Below are 21,138 nucleotides of genomic sequence, written 5' to 3' on the forward strand. Positions count from 1 at the left end.
GTACAGTCAGTCAGTAAGTCGCAAGCAGGATGAGTGAGGCAACATGGCGCCCGCTATTTATAGAGGGGGGCTTGGCCAGGCTCCCCCTCTGTGATTGGCTGCAGTCAGAGGGCTGGGAGCCCTCTGATTCGCTTGTGAGGACTTGAGGTGACGTCACTCCGTATTCGAGCTCGGATATCTCCGGATAGCTGATTGCTATCCGAATGCGCTCGGATAGCACAGCCCGGATAGCTAATACTATTCGAGCTCGGTATTCGAGCTCGAATAGTAAAAAAAGAGCTAGGATATCTGAGTATCTCGGATATCCTAGCTCGGATGAGCATCATTGCTGTTCACTGATCAAGAGGGTAAAGTGTTATCTGAAGCGATGACAAGTTCATTTAGGGCAACATTTCTCCCAGGTCTGTATTAGTTTAATTCACTTTGATCATCTGATTTCTGAATTATATTTGAATGTGTTCCTGTCACCACCAGCATTATATCAAGGAGGAGCACGATAAGAGGACATGGTATGAGGCCCGGGACTTTTGTCGAGCCATAGGAGGTGATTTACTGAGTATCAGTGGCAGAGATGAGGAGCAGGCAATAAGCACCCTGATGAGGTGAGTAGAGAGGTCTGGTGTGTCGGGATTTATTATATGCTGATCTCAAGATCTTTTTTAAGTATTTGAAATCATGGTTAGGGATGGTCAATAAAATGCAAACCATTTTGAGTTGATGCAGGATTATGCAAATTTTGTATGCAAATTTATAAATGGACCAATCAAATTTTACTTCAGCAGGATTTGATTGGTTTATTTTTAGGCTGCATTAATTTGCCTACAAAAGGGTCACTAGGGGTAGGCAAGGGAAAGGTGTGAACATTGATGGGTGTCATCAAAGTTTTGCTCAGGTGCCCCATGATTAGTAGTTACATCCCTGTGCCCACTGCTGAAGATGTGGAGGTTTCTTTACCAGTCTATGCTCACTACGAGCAGTTCTCGAGTCCTACCTGTAATGCACATGCAACGCTCCCGTAAAAAGACATTAGGCTCAATTTATTAAGCTCATCTCCTGTCTTCAATAACGTTTCTGAGCTGTTTTTAGTGTTATCACCATGGTGATAACGCATGTAGTATTCTCTACAAAATTGACCTCAGGCAAACCTAAAGTTAACACTTCTGTCTTTAAGTTAAGGAGAGGTTTCTAAATTTAGCTATTCAATCCGTAAAATAACTCCAGAATTCTAAAGTGAAGCCTTCTGAGCGGTCTGCTTTATTTTCTACTAGTTTATGCAGAAAGGAACTCTGTATTATAGAGAGAAATACACAGCCGGAACACAAAGAGGGAGGGGGAGAGAGAGGGAGGGGGAGAGAGAGGGAGGGGGGGGGGGGGGAGAGAGAGAGAGAGAGAGACTGACTAAAGTACTGATTAAACTAAAATTTAGTTATTTGGGCGTTATGCATGAAGAAAAAGGAACACAGCATTCCAAGAAAAACACCTGCCACCTACAGTAAAATATGGTGGTGGTTTCATCATGGTGTGGGGCTGTGTGGCCAGCGCAGGGACTTGGAATCTTGTCAAAGTTGAGGGATGTATGGATTCTACTCACAGTATTGGCAGATTCTGGTGGCCAATGTCCAGGAATCAGTGAACGACTGTAAACACTGCTCAGAATCCACTAAGGCATTCATGCAGAGGAACAAGTACAACGCTCTGGAATGGCCATCTCAGTCCCCAGACCTGAATATAATTAAAAAAATGTGGTGTGAGTTAAAGAGAGCTGTCCATGCTCAGAAGCCATCAAACCTGAATGAACTAGAGATGTTAAGCCCCATCTACACCATGCCATATTGCAGCGATCCGGCAGCTCGATTAGCCGCCGGATCGCCTCTTCCGCGTGCCCGCCGCGGCCCCGCTCGCCGCGCGTGCGCTGCATTCGATTCCCCGCTCGTGCCCGCTCGTCCCCGCCGGCGCCGTTTATCTCCCGCACGATTCCCTGCCATTGTCCCCTCGCGGGGAGCGAGCAGGGAATCGGCGGTGCGGAGATCCGTCCTGTCGGATCTTATCAATCAAGCCGCATCAGCGGCTCGATTGATAAGGAGCATCGCAGCCGCATCTACTCGTGTAGATGCGGCTTAAGAGGAATGGTCCAATATACTTTCAACCGGAATCCAGACTCTCATTGGAGCCTACAGGAAGCATTTAAAGCATTTAGAGGCTGTAATTTCTGCAAAAGGAGGGTCTACTAAATATTGATTTAATTTATTTTTTGTGGTGCCCAAATTTATGCACATATCACTGTGTGTGTCTCCTATATGATATATTTAACTGACATATTTTTTATCGTAACAACCAACGATTTATACAGGAAAATCATGACGATTAACAGGGTAGACCAACACACACACACACACACACACACAACCTCTCTCTCTCCTGCCCTGGCTGTCTACAGAGGCTAGCTGCAATTGTCCTGGCAGCAGGAGGGGAGAAGCTACATTCTGCCTGCAACTGCTCCTCCCCCCCCCCCCCCCCTCCATAAACTGCATGTGAAAATAACTACAGAGGTGATAACTCAAGAGCTGAAGTGATAAGACAACACTCTCACTGTGAAAACTGATCACTACACCTTAATAAGGCTAGGTTCTTTAGTGAATTAACACTGAAAATACTGATCAATAATGTGTGGTGATAAGTTTTCACTTGCCTTATTATCACCAGCATGATCTTAGGGAGTTGAGGCCATTGTTTAATTTATTCCATGTGAAATCTTGATCACGTGCTGTAAACATGGGCCCAGATTTCTTCACATGACTGGCATTGGCTACATGTTTGTATATTATATAGGAGGGGTTCAACAATGTGACCCATCACACCTTCTGTTTCACAGGTAATGATATATGGATACATAAAGAAATCAATTCAGAAGATATGCAGTTTTCCTTTTTTTAACCACTTGCCGACCGCCCACAGCCGATGGGCGGCGGCAAAGTGGATCCCTAAAGGACCACAATACGCCCAAGGGCGTTGCGTCCTTTTCGCATGCCGGGGGAGTGATCGCGTCATTGATGACGCGCGCTTCCCCCGGCAACTGGCCCCACCCACCCGCCTCAACATCCCGCCGGCCATACGGAAGTGCCGGCGGGATGTTAACCCCGCGATCGCCGCTACAAAGTGTATAATACACTTTGTAATGTATACAAAGTGTATTATACAAGCTGCCTCCTGCCCTGGTGGTCCCAGTGTCCGAGGGACCACCAGGGCAGGCTGCAGCCACCCTAGTCTGCACCCAAACACACTGATCTGCCCCCCCCCGCCCCCTGATCGCCCACAGCACCCCCCAGACCCCCCCCCCCCTGCCCAGCCCCCAGACCACTGTTTGCACCCAATCACCCCCCTAATAACCCATCAATCACTCCCTGTCACTATCTGTCAACGCTATTTTTTTTATCCCCCCCCCCTGCCCCCTGCTCCCTCCTGATCACCCCCCCCACTCTCAGATTCTCCCCAGACCCCCCCAGACCCCCCCCCCTCTGTGTACTGTATGCATCTATCCCCCCTGATCACCTGTCAATCACCCATCAATCACCCCCTGTCACTGCCACCCAACAATCAGCCCCTAACCTGCCCCTTGCGGGCAATCTGATCACCCACCCACACCAATATATCGCCCGCAGATCCGACATCAGATCACCTCCCAAGTGCAGTGTTTACATCTTTTCTCTACCCTAAACACCCACTAATTACCCATCAATCACCCCCTATCACCACCTGTCACTGTTACCTATCAGATCAGACCCTGATCTGCCCCTTGCGGGCACCCAATCACCCGAAGACACGCTCAGATTGCCCTCTGACCCCCCTTATCAATTCACCAGTGCATTAATTACATCTGTTCTTCCCTGTAATAACCCACTGATCACCTGTCAATCACCTGTCAATCACCTATCACCCATCAATCACCCCCTGTCACTGCCACCCATCAATCAGCCCCTAACCTGCCCCTTGCGGGCAATCTGATCACCCACACCATTAGATCGCCTGCAAACCCGCCGTCAGATTACCTCCCAAATGTATTGTTTACATCTGTTATCTTCTCTAAACACCCACTAATTACCTATCAATCACCCCCTATCACCACCTGTCACTATTACCTATCAGATCAGACCCTAATCTGCCCCTTGCGGGCACCCAATCACCCGCCCACACGCTCAGATTGCCCTCAGACCCCCCCCTTATCAATTCGCAAGTGCATTAAATTACATCTGTTCTTCCCTGTAATAACCCACTGATCACCTGTCAATCACCTGCCAATCACCTATCACCCATCAATCACCCCCTGTCACCCCCTGTCACTGCCACCCATCAATCAGCCCCTGTCACTGCCACCCATCAATCACCCCCTGTCACTGCCACCCATCATCAGCCCCTAACCTGCCCCTTACGGGCAATCTGATCACCCACCCACACCATCTGATCGCCTGCAGACCTGCAGTCAGATCGCCTCCCAAGTGCATTGCATCTGTTCTCTCCTCTAAACACCCACTAATTACCCATCAATCACCACCTGTCACTGCTACCCATCAGATTAGACCCCTATCTGCCCCTAGGGCACCCAATCACCCGCCCACACCCTCAGACCCCAGCCCTGATCACCTCGCCAGTGCATTACTTGCATCTATCCCCCCCACTAATCACACCTTGAGACACCCATCAATCACCTCCTGTCACCACCTGTCACCCCCTAGCACACCTACCCATCAGATTAGGCCCTAATTTGCCCCGTGTGGGCTCCTAATCACTCGGCCAAACCCTCAGATCCCCTTCAGACCCCCTTCCGCTCACCTCCCCAGTGCATTGAGTGCATCTATTTTCCCCTCTAATCACCCCCTGAGACACCCATCAATCACCTCCTGTCACCCCCCTAGCACTCCTATCCATCAGATCAGGCCCAATACAACCTGTCATCTAAAAGGCCACCCTGCTTATGACCGGTTCCACAAAATTCGCCCCCTCATAGACCACCTGTCATCAAAATTTGCAGATGCTTATACCCCTGAACAGTCATTTTGAGACATTTGGTTTCCAGACTACTCACAGTTTTGGGCCCGTAAAATGCCAGGGCGGTATAGGAATCCCACAAGTGACCCCATTTTAGAAAAAAGACACCCCAAGGTATTCTGTTAGATGTATGATGAGTTCATAGAAGATTTTATTTTTTGTCAAAAGTTAGCGGAAATTGATTTTTATTGTTTTTTTTTCACAAAGTGTCATTTTTCACTAACTTGTGACAAAAAATAAAATCTTCTATGAACTCGCCATACACCTAACAGAATACCTTGGGGTGTCTTCTTTCTAAAATGGGGTCACTTGTGGGGTTCCTATACTGCCCTGGCATTTTAGGGGCCCTAAACCGTGAGGAGTAGTCTAGAAAACAAATGCCTCAAAATGACCTGTGAATAGGACGTTGGGCCCCTTAGCGCACCTAGGCTGCAAAAAAAGTGTCACACATGTGGTATCGCCGTACTCAGGAGAAGTAGTATAATGTGTTTTGGGGTGTATTTTTACACATACCCATGCTGGGTGGGAGAAATCTCTCTGTAAATAGACAATTGTGTGTAAAAAAAATCAAACAATTGTCATGTACAGAGATATTTCTACCACCCAGCATGGGTATGTGTAAAAATACACCACAAAACACATTATACTACTTCTCCTGAGTACGGCAGTACCACATGTGTGGCACTTTTTTACACCCTAAGTGTGCTAAGGGGCCCAAAGTCCAATGAGTACCTTTAGGATTTTACAGGTCATTTTGCGACATTTGGTTTCAAGACTACTCCTCACGGTTTAGGGCCCCTAAAATGCCAGGGCAGTATAGGAACCCCACAAATGACCCCATTCTAGAAAGAAGACACCCCAAGGTATTCTGTTAGGAGAATGGTAAGTTCATAGAAGATTTTATTTTTTGTCACAAGTTAGCGGAAAATGACACTTTGTGAAGAAAAACAATTAAAATCAATTTCCGCTAACTTGTGACAAAAAATAAAATCTTCTATGAACTCACCATACTCCCAACGGAATACCTTGGGTTGTCTTCTTTCTAAAATGGGGTCATTAGTGGGGTTCCTATACTGCCCTGGCATTTTAGGGGCCCTAAACCGTGAGGAGTAGTCTTGAAACAAAAATGACCTGTGAAATCCTAAAGGTACTCATTGGACTTTGGGCCCCTTAGCGCAGTTAGGGTGCAAAAAAGTGCCACGCATGTAGTATCGCCGTACTCAGGAGAAGTAGTATAATGTGTTTTGGGGTGTATTTTTACACATACCCATGCTGAGTGGGAGAAATCTCTCTGTAAATGGTACAATTGTGAGTAAAACAAAACAAACAATTGTCATTTACAGAGATATTTCTCCCACCCAGCATGGGTATATGTAAAAATACACCCCAAAACACATTATACTACTTCTCCTGAGTACGGCGGTACCACATGTGTGGCACTTTTTTGCACCGTAAGTGTGCTAAGGGGCCCAAAGTGCAATGAGTACCTTTAGGATTTCAAGGGTCATTTTGAGACATTTGTTTTAACGACTACTCCTCACAGTTTAGGGCCCCTAAAATGCCAGGGCAGTATAGGAACCCCACAAATGACCCTATTTTAGAAAGAAGACACCCCAAGGTATTCCGTTAGGAGTATGGTAAGTTCATAGAAGATTTTATTTTTTGTCACAAGTTAGCGGAAAATGACACTTTGTGAAAAAAAATCACTTAAAATCAATTACGCTAACTTGTGACAAAAAAGAAAATCTTCTATGAACTCACCATACTCCTAATGGAATACCTTGGGGAGTCTTCTTTCTAAAATGGGGTCATTTTTGGGGTTCCTATACTGCCCTGGCATTTTAGGGGCCCTAAACTGTGAGGAGCAGTCTTAAAAACAAATGTCTCAAAATGACCTGTGAAATCCTAAAGGTACTCATTGGACTTTGGGCCCCTTAGCGCAGTTAGGGTGCAAAAAAGTGCCACACATGTGGTATCACCGTACTCAGGAGAAGTAGTATAATGTGTTTATGCTGGTTGAACTCGATGGACGTATGTCTTTTTTCAACCAAAATAACCATATAACTATGTGTTTTGGGGTGTATTTTTACACATACCCATGCTGAGTAGGAGAAATATCTCTGTAAATGGACAATTGTGTGTAAAAAAAATCAAACAATTGTCATTTACAGAGATATTTCTCCCACCCAGCATGGGTATGTGTAAAAATACACCCCAAAACACATTATACTACTTCTCCTGAGTACGGCAATACCACATGTGTGGCACTTTTTTGCAGAACTGCGCTAAGGGGCCCAAAGTCCAATGAGCACCTTTAGGCTTTACAGGGGTGCTTACAATTTAGCACCCCCAAAATGCCAGGACAGTAAACACACCCCACAAATGACCCCATTTTGGAAAGTAGACCCTTCAAGGTATTCAGAGAGGAGCATAGTGAGTCCGTGGCAGATTTCATTTTTTTTGTCGCAAGTTAGAAGAAATGGAAACGTTTTTTTGTTTTGTTTTGTTTTTTGTCACAAAGTGTCATTTTCCGCTAACTTGTGACAAAAAATAAAATCTTCTATGAACTCACCATGCCTCTCAGTGAATACTTTGGGATGTCTTCTTTCCAAAATGGGGTCATTTGGGGGGTATTTATACTATCCTGGAATTTTAGCACCTCATGAAACATGACAGGTGGGCAGAAAAGTCAGAGATGATTGAAAATGGGGAAATTCACTTTTGGCACCATAGTTTGTAAACGCTATAACTTTTACCCAATCCAATAAATATACACTGAATGTTTTTTTTTTAATCAAAGACATGTAGCAGAATAACTTTCGTGCTCAAATGTATAGGAAATTTTACTTTATTTGAAAAATGTCAGCACAGAAAGTTAAAAAAGTCATTTTTTTGACAAAATTCATGTCTTTTTTGATGAATATAATAAAAACTAAAACTCGCAACAGCAATCAAATAGCACCAAAAGAAAGCTGTATTAGTGAGAAGAAAAGGAGGTAAAATTCATTTAGGTGGTAGGTTGTATGACCGAGCAATAAACCGTGAAAGCTGCAGTGGTCTGAATGGAGAAAAAGGCTCTGGTCCTTAAAGAGACACTGAAGCGAAAAAAAAAATGATGATATTATGATTTGTATGTGTAGTACAGCTAGGAAATAAAACATTAAGATCAGATACATCAGTCTAATTGTTTCCAGTACAGGAAGAGTTGAGAAACTCCAGTTGTTATCTCTATGCAAACAAGCCATTAAGCTCTCCGACTAAGTTAGTCGTGGAGAGGGCTGTTATCTGACTTTTATTATCTCAACTGTTCCTGGACTATTTACTTTTTCTCTGCCAGAGGAGAGGTCATTACTTCACAGACTGCTCTGAAAGAATCATTTTGAATGCTGAGTGTTGTGTAATCTGCACATATTATAGAATAATGCAATGTTAGAAAAAACACAATATACCTGAAAATAAAAGTATGAGAATATTTTCTTTGCTGCTAATCTTCTAGTAATTATTCATAGTACACAACCAATTCATTATATCATATTTTTTTTTTTCGCTTCAGTGTCTCTTTAAGGGGTAGAAAGACTGTGGTCCTCAAGTGGTTAAAGGACCGCTATTATGAAAAAAAAAATTAAATGTGCTTATAAAAAGTACATTTCTCCCAGAGTACCTGAGTAAAATGCACCACAAATTACTTCTCTCCTATGTTGCTTTCGCTTACAGTAGACAGTAAAACTCATGTTACTATGAAAAAAAATTCTCATTACCATGGAAACAAGGAAAAGTGACAGGAATCTTTTTTTCTGTTACCTTTTGCAGGCAAAGTAGTATCTACAGGCATGTCTTTTGGGTCGGTCTGTTGAACAGTGATCCTGATGAAGGCTTCCAGTGGTCAGATGGAACAGCTGTAAGTTATGCCTCTATGTTTACTATATGTTACCTTAACCACTTTACCCCCAGCGGTGCGGATATCTCCGTCCCTTTTTCCACCCTGTCAACACCAGGGACGGAGATATCCGCATCTCCCACCGCTCCTGCCGCTGTCCATGCTCCCGCTCGCTCCTCCATGCATCCCCACGCTCGTGCACGCCGCCGCCCGCTCGCCCGGAGATCAATGAACGAGAAAAACGTTTCCCGTTCATTGATCTAAGCCCCCGCAATGATCGGCTGCTTCTGTGAGAAGCAGCGCGATCATTGTGAAAAAAAAAAGTTTCCCAGCCTCATAACACGTCCTGCACGTGTCCTTCTGACGATTGCAGGTCGCATAAACAAAAAGTTACTGTGGCCATCTTGTGGCCAAATAGTAAAACTACACCCTAAAGCATTTTTCATATACACTAAAAATTAACTTATTACCTCCCACACTCCCCAATTATTATTTTTTTTTTGTAATTAAAAAAAAAGTTACAATAAAAAAAAATACATAAATAGCTACCTTAGCGACTGAACTTTTTAAATATTTATGTCAAGAGGGTATAACACTGTTACTTTATAAACTATTGGCTTGTAATTAGGGATGGACGCAAAACTGAAAAAAATGCACCTTTATTTCCAAATAAAATATTGGCTCCAAAGATTGTGATAGGGACATAATTTAAATGGTTTTATAACCAGGACAAATGGGCAAATACATTTCATGGGTTTTAATTACAGTAGCATGCATTATTTAAAAACTATAATGGACAAATCTGAAAAATAATGCATTTTTTCCCACATTTTTTCCTGTTTTCCTATTAGAACACATTTAGAATAAAATAATTATTGGCATAATGTCCCACCTAAAGAAAGCGTAATTGGTGGCGACAAAAAAACAAGATATAGTTCATTTCATTGTGATAAGTAATGATAAAGTTATAGACAAATTAATGGAAGGAGCGCTAAAAGGTGAAAATTGCTCTGGTGCTCAAGTGGTAAAACCGCTCAGTTGTGAAGTGGTTAAAGAGGAACTCCAGTGAAAATAATGTAATAAAAAAGTGCTTCATCTTTACAGTAATTATGTATAAATGATTTAGTCAGCCCATTGTAAAATCTTTCCTCTCCCTGATTTACATTCTGACATTTATCACATGGTGACATTTTTACTGCTGGCAGGTGATGTCAGTGAAAAGAAGATGCTGCTTGCTTTTTTGGCAGTTGGGAACAGCTGTAAACAGTAAAACAGGTGTTATTTCCCAAAATGCAATGAGGTTCACAGACAGGAAACTGTCAGGACCATGGTCCTGACATCTCACTGTGGGAGGGGGTTCACCACTATATCAGCCATACAGCACCCCCTGATGGTCCGTTTGAGAAAAGGAAAATATTTCTTGTGGGAAAGGGCGTATCAGCTACTAATTGGGGTGAAGTTCAATTCTTGATCACGGTTTCTCTTTAAAGAGACTCTGTAACAATATGTTCAGCCTTATTTCTTCTATCCTATAAGTTCCTATACATGTTCTAATGTGGTCTGTGTTACTGCAGCCTTTCCTAGTTGCACAGTGGCTGTATTATCTCTGTTATATGATCTAATCTTCTCTCCTCTGTCATCTTTGTCGGGCTCAGGCACTCAGGCTGGAATGTGCAGCTCTGCTTGTGATAGGATAGAAGCTATACACACCCTCTCCCCACCCCCTGCAGGCTGTGTGAGTCACAGACTGAGCTTCTCTGAGCCTATCACAAGCCATGTCTTTTGTTTGTAAACACTGCCTAAAACTGGCAACTACAAGCCAGGATTGCAGCAGGGAGTGGCAGAAACAGCACAGAGGGGCCCAGGAGAACATTATGAATAGAATGGTATGCTTTTTATTGTAAGAATTTTAGAGTACAGATTCTCTTTAAAACTGCTTCTGGACCTCTGTAATTTAAATGTGCATCCTGTTTGAGAGCTGTTATCTCAGCCAGTGTAGATTTAGATCATCTCTGCTGCACACGCCACTCACTGACGCTGTTGTCGCCATTGTCCATGTCGCTGTACCCATTTGCTCTGCTGTCATGTCTGAATGACAACAGAGCTTTTTCGTATTTTGGGCAGGAGTCAATTTTATTGGCTCCTGACCCTGTATTGCTGTGAGCCAATTACAGCAATCACTACACATAAAAGAGCACGGACGGCTTTGGTCTTAATGCAGCTAGAGCCATCGGGTCCGGAAAAGGTTAAAGTGGAACGGTACGGAAAATAACTTAATTAATAATGTTTATTTTTTTAAATATTACTTCAGAAATGATTTAGTCAGTGTGTGCCAATTGAAAGATTTATCCACACACTGACTGACATTCTGAAATGTATCCCAGGTGGTGACATCTTTAGTACTGTCAGGTGAGGCTCTGTTGAATGTTTGTTTACAATGTCGTTGCAGAAAATGGCTGGTCTCCCAGAATGCTCTGCAGGCAGGGGAATTCCAGATAGCTAAACAGCCTAGGCTAAACATCACTGAGAGGGCAGGGCTGCATACCAATATACAGCAATATTTCATTATAACAGCAGAGCTCCGTCCGCCAGTCAGGAGTCAATTTCATTGGTTCCTGACTCTGTGATCACTGTAAGCCAATCACAGTGATCACTATTTACTAATAAGGAAAGAATGGCTCTGGTCCTTAAAATGAACCCAACTGTAACGAATTATCTCTCGTGCGCTGACACTGCGGAAATCCTCCACAAGCGTTTAAATAACAGAACCCAGCTTTGGTGCAATGCACCTGTAGAGAGGAATTACCACCGGCAGATGGAGCTGTGGAGTGCAGAGGAATAAACCCTCTGCACTGCCACAGATGTCAGATAGAAATTGTACGAGGGGAAGCAATACAGGGCAAGATAGCCCCTCGAGAGAGAGAGAGAGAGTGAGCACAGAGACAGAATGTAAGTATGTCCACCAATCTAGTTGCCACCTGGCGACGGTGAACACACAACAGCGAAGACCAAGTGGGAACGCAATCGCAAGAATGGCGATTGCTATTAGCGACACAAGACTGAGTAAAGACAGAGCATAGGAGGAATAAAGACAGAACCGAAAACAAACTGTAATCCAACACAAAGGAGCAGACAGGACTAACTACACGCGGTCACCACACGTTAAGCACAATAGCGACAAAGCGCGTGCACGGCACGGTCACCGAACGTTAAGCTCAACAGCGACAAAGCGTACCAACCCTGACTAACCGATGAAACACAAAAACAAATAGAGAACGCGAACGCTTGCTAGTCGGTTACCTCACCGAGACAACAGCAAGCTTTCGTTCCAGACAAGACAGACAAAAGGAGAAACCAGTAGCAACCACAGCTCTGGCTACACTCCTAGACAGAGTACAGAAGGAACCACCGCCTCTACCGCTAGGGTGGCTGCGATCCAGACAGACAGACAGAAGGAGCAACCAGTAGCAACCGCTGCTCTGGCTTACACTCATAAGACAGAATACAGAGCGATCCACCGCCTCTAACGCTAGGGCGAATGCGATCCAAACAGACAGAGCGATTTCCTGTCAGCCACCACTGGCGACAGAACAATCGCAACAGATAATACAGAACAAGGCAATACAGATAATAACAACCTGACTATGCTAGAAGGAATGCTAATGCACTCCCAAGGATAACTACTCTAAGATAATATTAGCAAACAATTTGCAGAGGGCTGAGACTCAAGGTAAGTCTAGCAGGATCAAACCTTTATGACCAGCAGGGAATTCTGGGAGGAAATGGTATTTATACTGCAAGCCTTCAAAGGAAGCAGATCAGCAATTTGCATGACAAGTGGATGCAAATCCCTCACCAGAACAGCAGCTCTGAAACTTGCAGAGTGAAGACAGGTCTCCTTTCCAGGGACCTGCAGCATACAGACCTAAAAAATGGTCAAAAAGCTGTCTGCCTGTGCAGACAGCAGAGCAGATCATTACACCAATGTTAAAATAAACTAATAAAGAATTGTATTTGTCCTCATCCTACTCCTAAAAATATTTTTTTTAGATATCCCATATTTTTTTAATGTTTTTATATTTAACCACTTCAGCCTTCAGTCATTTTTCACCTTCATCCGAGCAATTTTTACCTCCCATTCATTGGTCAATAACTTTATCACTACTTATCCCAATGAATTGATCTATATCTTGTTTTTTTCCAGCACTAATTAGGCTTGCTTTGGGTGGTAAATTTTGCTAAGAATTATTTTTTTATTAAAATGCATTTTAAGGGGAATATTAAGAAAAAAGTGAAAAAAAATCATTATTTCTCAGTTTTTGGCCATTATAGCTTTAAAATAATACATGCTACCATAATTAAAATCCATGTGTCCCGTTTATTATACCATTTAAATTGTGTCCCTATCACAATGTATGGTGCCAATATTTGACTTGGAAATAAAGGTGCATTACAATTTACAAGCTTATAATTTTAAAAAAAAATATTAGTAATATACCCTCGTCTCATGCATATTAAAAAAAATTCAGACCCTTAGGTAACTATTTATGTTTTTTTTTTATTGTAATTTTTTTTTAATTAAAAAAATGATTTGGGTATTTTTGGAGTGTGTGGGGTTAACAGTTTATTTTAAATGTAATAAATTGTATTTTTTAAAAAAAAATGAATGTGGATGTAGTTTTACTACATCCAGATTGCCACAGTCAAAACATTTTTTTTAGTCCTGTAAGCGAGCACTCTCGTCATTTGTTAGCAGCAGGAGGGGACCGCAGCACAGAAAAGGGGGAAGGGGGCACACAGTGGTGGGGAGGAGGACCCAACTCCCCTCCCCCTCACATTCAACCCCCCTTTCAGTGCTCTTGGGCTCTCCCTCCAGGGGTGGAGGCCCCATCCAAAGTTTTGCAGGTGGGCCCAGTGATTTCTAGTTATGCCCCTAGGGGTCCTCTAGCTTTATAAAAGCAATAATTTTTGAATCAGGGTGATACCATTTAGTGGTTTACTTAACAAGAAAAACAGTAAGCTTTTGGCTAATAATCCTTCTTTAGCCTCTATTCCTGTTTGAAATCTGTGAAATCTTGTGAAAGAGTTTTACTGCTTGTTGGATACTGATACTTTTTGTTTCCAAAAGTTTTCTTATGAGAACTGGGGCTATGGAGAACCCAACAATTACCAGGGGTTGGAGCTGTGTGGAGAGGTGAACACTGATTACAGACTTTCCTGGAATGACAGGCACTGTGAGACTCCCCAGGACTGGATCTGTAAGCTAAGAAAAGGTAAATGCCTGGAGAACGATATCAGTAGTTATCAACAGGTATAAGAAAAATTTAAAGGACAACTGTAGTGAGAAGAATATGGGGGCTGCCATATTTATTTCCTAAACAATACCAGTTACCTGGCAGCCCTGCTGATCTATTGGCTGCAGTGGTGTCTGACAAGATTGGCTGCATGCTTGTTTCTGGTGTTATTCAGATTGTCAATAATGTCAGAAACACTTGATCTGCTGCATGCTTGTTCAGAGTCTGTGGATAAAAGTATTAGAGGCAGAGGATCACTAGGATAGCCAGGCAACTGGCATTGCTTAAAAATAAATATGGCAGCCTCCATATCCTTCTCGTTACAGTTGTCCTTTAAGCCTTTTACACATGTGTGAGGACTTGATCCCTTGGGCAACAGTTTAGGATTGAGCCTGTAAAGGGGGAAAGCAGAAAATGTAGGCGCCCGCAGCTAATTTACGATTTTGCCGCTGCCATAGGCGCTAATGTAAATATCGGCTATTGGGCCCTGAAAGCAGAAATTTGGGCGCTCAATAAATATTGTTTTGAAAATCAGAGCGTTATAGTTTTTTAAATTGTTATCATTTTGAGAACATTACAACTTTATGTTTTTTTAACTTTGTTATCACTTTGAAAATTAGACAGTTATAGTGTTTGAAATAGTTTTAGTTTTTGAAATTTATATATAAGGTTGGCAAGGGGAGTTTTAGGGATAGGCGTCAGGGGGGGGGGCAGGGGTTTAGGGTTAGGAGTCAAGAAGACGGGTTTGGAGCTAGGCGTCAAGGAGGAGGATTTTAAGGTGAGGCGTCAGGATGAGGGGTTTAAGGGTTAGGCCGGCGTCAAGAAGGGGGTTTTAGGGTTTCGGCCTCAAGAAGAGGGGTTAAGGGTTAGGCATCAGGAAGGAGGGTTTTAGGGTTAGGCGTCAGTAAGGGGGGGTTTGAGGTTTGGTGCCAGGAAGGGGGGGGTTTAGGGCTAGGCCTCAAGAAGAGGAGGTAAGGCGTCAGGAAGAAGAGTTTTAAGGTTAGGTGTCAGTAGGGGAGTTTCAGGGTTAGGCGTCAATAAGAGGGGTTTAGGGTTAGGTTTCAGGAAGGGGGGTTTAGGGTTAGGCGTCAATAAGAGGGGTTAAGGGTTAGGTCAGGTGTCAGGGGGGAGGGTTTAGGGTTAAGCATCAGGAAGGGGAGTTTAAGGTTCTGTTTGAGAGTAGGGTTACGTTTAGTTGCAGTAAAATATAGGTAACATTTACCGTAATTATAATTTACACTTATATCGACTTCACCCGGCGCCAATTTTTCCTTGTGCCCCTATTTCACGCACACTACAGGAGGCTAGAGACATGTTCTGTTGCTATGGTGGGGGTGATGGAGTGGCACAGGCACACTATGTAGCTGAATGGAGTGGGAGGGGTGAGTAGGAGAATAATGACTTGGTCCAAGGTAATCCACCTTACAAAAAGATGGTTAAGACACCATTGATCTGTAGTCCACAGCTTATAAGATGCTTACTTGGCATGGACTCCACACTTGCTATTGGTTGACCTATTGACACACACACACACACACACGCACGCACACACACGCACGCACACACACGCACGCACGCACACACACACAACACACACGCACACACACACACACACACACGCACACACACACGCACACACACACGCACGCTCACATACACTTATTATATTGGTCAGACTTACAAGTCATTGGGGTGAGAGGTTTATTGTGTATGTTTTAATGTATTAAATGGTATTTGATGGTTTTAATGTATTTGTTTTTTCTTCTCAGGCGCAGTGCCAAAGCCAGAACCCTCAAGCGCCCCAAGTCCTGGTAAGAACTGTTTACTGTTTCTGGTAAAAAAAAAATAATAATAATCTTACCTTAAAGAGTACCCGAGGTGGGCAGATGGGGGGGCAGATGGAACACAGAGGCATGTACTCTGCCTCATAACATGCCTCTGTGTCCCCACACCGCCGCTCTCTGCCCCCAAGACCCCCAAGATTAGCGACAATATCTGTCACTATCTCGGAGGTAAACACAGGGAGAGGGATTCCCTGTTCAAAACGCCCGGTGTTGCTGCAGGGTTTCCAGAGCTCCCATTGGGCAGCTCGCTCTCTCCCTGGTCATGCCTCCTGACACTCCCCCTCCTCCCTGCATGCTATGAGAGGCATACAGTCTCTCAGTGCAGCGTCGTGATCCAGAGGTCACCAAAGTGAAAGTGGGCCATTGCGGCCCACAGGAACAGCGGGGAGCGGCAGTTTTTGTGGCTACCTGATCCGCTCAGCCCCACCAGATAAGGTAGCCTATTTTTTTTTTTTTAGCCCACCCTGGGCTCTCTTTAAAGGGAAGGTTCAGGGACGCTGTGAAAAAAACAAAAATCCAAATCCACTTACCTGGGGCTTCCTCCAGCCCGTGGCAGGCAGGAGGTGCCCTCGTCGCGGCTCCGCAGGCTCCCGGTCTCCTCCGGTGGCGCGCCCGACCTGGCCAGGCCGGCTGCCAGGTCGGGCTCTTCTGCGCTCCAATGTGCGGCTCACTGGTGCGCGCTGACGTCATCGGACGTCCTCCGGGCTGAACTGCGCAGGCTCAGAACTACTGAGCCTGCGCAGAACAGCCCGGAGGACGTCCGATGACGTCAGCGCGCACCAGTGAGCCGCACATTGGAGCGCAGAAGAGCCCGACCTGGCAGCCGGCCTGGCCAGGTCGGGCGCGCCACCGGAGGAGACCGGGAGCCTGCGGAGCCGCGACGAGGGCACCTCCTGCCTGCCACGGGCTGGAGGAAGCTCCAGGTAAGTGGATTTGGATTTTTATTTTTTTCACAGCATCCCTGAACCTTCCCTTTAAAGGTTATGGTTATTCACTATTGTTCTATTTTTTTATTCAATAGAAACTTATTTTGTGCTAACGTTACATTAACCACTTAAAGTGGATCCGAGATAAACTTTTATTCATTGCATAATTGTGTTCCTTTCATATAGTTTATAGGGCATTCCTCAAGCCAAATACCTTTTTGTTTTGTTTTAATACTCTAATTCCCTATAAACTAAACAAGCCTCGCCCACAGCTTCTCCAGAGTTCCTTGGCGCTCTAAACCTTAGTAGCAAGTGCTCATGGGAGCGCAGTCTGGGCAGGAGGAGGAAGTTACTAGCCAGAGATTTCAGAGGCAGAGGGGAGGAGGGAGGAGGAGAGGGTAGTGACGTTTTCAGAGGCTTAGGGCTGGAGATACAAATCAGCTTGGCTGTGTGTAATGCGACAAACAGAACATGGCCACTCTCATTGTATCACAGGAATAAATCCTCTATAATAATCCCTAAGTGTCTCTGCATCCCATGTCTGTGTGTGTGTGTCCCTTTTGGGCTCTGTACATGTGCAGGGATGCTGAGACACTGAGGGGGCATGCGCGGCGGGCATGCGGGACATGTGCATGTGCGGCAGGCGCATGCACAGTGACAGACCTAGCTCATTTTCAAACGGGCTTAGGTCACTAGTTATCATATATAGTTGAAGCTGTTTGCAGCTAGATTTGCTGTGTAAACTATCTAAAATTTAGATAAGATATATAGACAAGTTACTTGTTATAGTTAGCTTTTCATCTTGGATCCGCTTTAAGCCTAACTGGACGAATATATTTGTTCAGTGTAGTTGTGGAGAGTGCACCACCAGTTTGTTACTAAATGAGGCATATTTGGTATCATTTTAACCATAAAGAGTTGTAGAATACATTTTGGTGTGTCTTAAAACTTGTGTGCACGTCACATAAAAAATGGGTAGGGACAAACTCAATCCATCAAAAAAAAGTAATTTTCAAAACTATGATCAAACTTGGGAAAGTCTTAGCAAACAACTACAAGAGATATACTGTATGTGGTAACATTTTAACCCTGATAAGTTGTAGAATGGAGTTTAGAGAGTTTTAGGGTTGAGGCCCATGTCTTGTGTATTCTTTTTAGTCACAAATTGAATCAAAAGCAATTACATTTTCGCATATTCTGTATCAAAATAAAAGACTTGTAAAATGAAAACACAGTGACAGAATATAAGATAAAAAACATGTATTGTTACCTTAGGAACTTGGCTTTTTAAATATGTATGCCATGAGGGTATATTACTATTATTTTTGCAAATAAGGTCTCATAATCATCGCCCTCCATGAACCCACAAACATCCGCTGAACCACACCACAAGTGCGCTGGCTGTACACTCTCATCAGAACTCTGCTCAGGAAAGAAGGGAGGGAGGCACTTTGGGAGGGGAGTGGGCCGCCTGTCCATCATCAGGCGCCTGTAGGCACGTGCCTACAGTGCCTTATGGTAAATCCGGCCCTGCTGTTATGCTGTTCAGAACCTGGCAGTCAAGATATAGGCTTACCTACCCCTTTAACCTCCCTGACAGTATTGACGGTTATGCACGTCAATACAAAATATGCTTTGACCTGTATTGACATGCATACACGTCAATACTCTCCTGCACTGTATACTCGACCCTTGCTTGACACATTTTGTCAAGTTACAGGGAAAAAAAAGGTTATGAAAATGAATTAGATCAGTTTTTGCACAGAAATCCTGGGGAAATTGAATGTCAGGGAGGTTAAACCATGCAAGATCATCCAACTAGTGATGAGCGTAATGACACAACATTTTGTGTTTATGCGGAATTTAGTAATTACGATCATTTTTCATAACTGCGATCATTTTCGTGAAGGAAATGAAAGAGAATTTCCTGTTTAATTCGGAAATTCGGTTGTTTTCTAAATTGTGTTCCAGTCCAGAGCCTCCTGATACTTTTAAAGTGACAACACATGCAGGGACCTTTGCACTATCAGATATTAAGGCCCAAAACCAAGTGTCATAGCATGCATGACCACTAAGTGCACCTTTACAAAGAGTACCTGTCTTAGAAGTGACTGCAGGGAGAGCCTCCTAATGCATTTAAAGGGACAGCATGTTCAGGGACCTTTGCAATATCGCTAAGTGCACCATGACAAAGAGCACCTGTCTTAGAAGTGGCTGCAGATAAAGCCTCCTGATAGATTTAAAGCGACAGCACATGCAGGGGCCTTTGCATTATCAGCAATTGCAATCAATGAGTGACTTTTCTGAGGTTAGTAAATACTTAAATTTGCATAATTACTATTAAAAATGAAATTACATCCATTTTTTTGTAATTAAAATGACTGTTTCTATAGAAAACATGAAATTAAGACATTTTGCGTTAAACACAAATTTGTGCCAAAACGCAAAGTTAGGTGATGGAAAATTTGATTATGGAATTCCGAATTACTGTTTGTATGGCAATTATGAAATTACGATATTCGCAACGTAGTTGCAAAATATGCATCCGTAACTACGGAAACACAATTACGCACATTTCGGCTCAACGCTACATCCAACCTTAAAGGGTACCTGAACTGAATTGTGATTTTATAAGATAAAAGTGTGTATGTTTAATTACAATCTTGCATAGAACTAGACTGTGTTCCTTTTTACTTTTCCTAACTGTCTGCAAGTGTTAAGAATTCAGGTATGCAAATAACACCGTCTCTTTAGTCAGACTGTAGTGTAACTTGTCTTAAGGTAGCCATACACTGGTCGATTTGCCATCAGATCCGACCAACAGATAGATCCCTCTCTGATCGAATCTGATCAGATCAGAGAGGGATCGTATGGCTGCCTTTACTGCAAACAGATTGTGAATCGATTTCAGCATAAAACCGATCACAGTCTGTGAAGCTGCCGCTGCTGCCGCCGCCCCCCGGCCCCCGCATACATTACCTGATCCGGCCGGCGCGTACCCCTGGTCTCCGCTGTCTCTTCTCCATGCTCGGCTCCTCCAGCTTCACTGAACTTCCTGCCGGGGAAGTTAAAACAGTAAAGGGCACTCTACTGTTTAAACTTCCTGCCTGGACAGGAAGTTCAGTGAAGCTGGAGGAGTTGAGCACGGAGAAGGGATAGCGGAGATCGGGGATATGCGCCGGCCGGAGCAGGTAATGTATTGCTGCTAGCGTCGGTCGTCGGGCATTCAAACGCCGCTATCGACGCACTCCCGACCCGCCGGCGATCGAGCTAAATCTTCCGCACGAACGGATCGACGGGAATCGACAGGAACGATTGATTTCGGACGGAAATCGATTGTTCTGTCAGCGTTTGCGCAACGATTTCACAGCAGATTCGATCACAGTGATCGAATCTGCTGTATATCGGCAGGAAAATTGTTAAGTGTATGGGCCCCCTCAGCAAAAAACAAGAAAAGAAGGCGCATATGAACAGCACCACTCAAATACAATGTATAAACCTATCTTTATTCAAAATCACATGTTGTATATAATGACACTTATAGTTCAAAAAAGAATAAAAACTATTAAAACAGACCACATAGTCCTAAAACACTCTGCTGCAAACAATCATGTCCGTATATAGATATTATAGATGAGATACAATAAATTGTTCTAGTATCAAAGTCACACCTAAATATAAACCCCAAAATGTGTATATGCACGCATACAGTTGTACATACATATGTGCATATACTCCAGCCTGATGGGTATCTAAGTAAATTCCACAGGTGGTTGAACCCGGGTTCAGTAATATGGTGCAAATGTGCTTGACATAGTAGCTGGGAAAAAACATACAATTAAATAATTGTGGTAAACAATGAACAGATCAAAGGATCACAGTGCTGGTGCAATAAGTAATCATAGTGCAAACAACTGCAATAAATTAACAAACCAACAAGGAGCAGCCTATGTAGGTAAAGTGCATGAGAAGCATGAAAGTGTGCTTAAAGTGAACCAGAGACGAAGCACCCTCATGTATTTTACCATATAAATGAGTGGGAACGTTAGAGAAAATACCTACCCTGCTCTCCGTTTCATCCTCACTGCTAAAAGTGTCTGTTATCAGCTGTGATAAGAATCCCGGACTGAGCATTCAGTCTGGCTTTGCAGGGA

At 43.7% G+C, this 21,138-nt stretch overlaps 1 protein-coding gene across 3 annotated transcripts in view; it reads left to right on the forward strand.

Moving 5' to 3' along the window:
• LOC137518157 (macrophage mannose receptor 1-like) overlaps positions 1-21,138 on the forward strand; it is a 171,139-nt gene that overhangs the window by 94,148 nt on the left and 55,853 nt on the right. For all 3 annotated transcript variants that reach the window (XM_068235569.1, XM_068235571.1, XM_068235570.1), the window contains exons 13-16: positions 475-602; positions 8,854-8,941; positions 14,049-14,193; positions 15,984-16,025. In XM_068235569.1, coding sequence (XP_068091670.1) covers positions 475-602; positions 8,854-8,941; positions 14,049-14,193; positions 15,984-16,025 — 403 coding nt within the window. The remainder of the gene's footprint in view (positions 1-474; positions 603-8,853; positions 8,942-14,048; positions 14,194-15,983; positions 16,026-21,138) is intronic.

The sequence above is a fragment of the Hyperolius riggenbachi genome, chromosome 5 (assembly GCF_040937935.1).
Source record: "Hyperolius riggenbachi isolate aHypRig1 chromosome 5, aHypRig1.pri, whole genome shotgun sequence".
Classification (NCBI taxonomy): Eukaryota; Metazoa; Chordata; class Amphibia; order Anura; family Hyperoliidae; genus Hyperolius; species Hyperolius riggenbachi.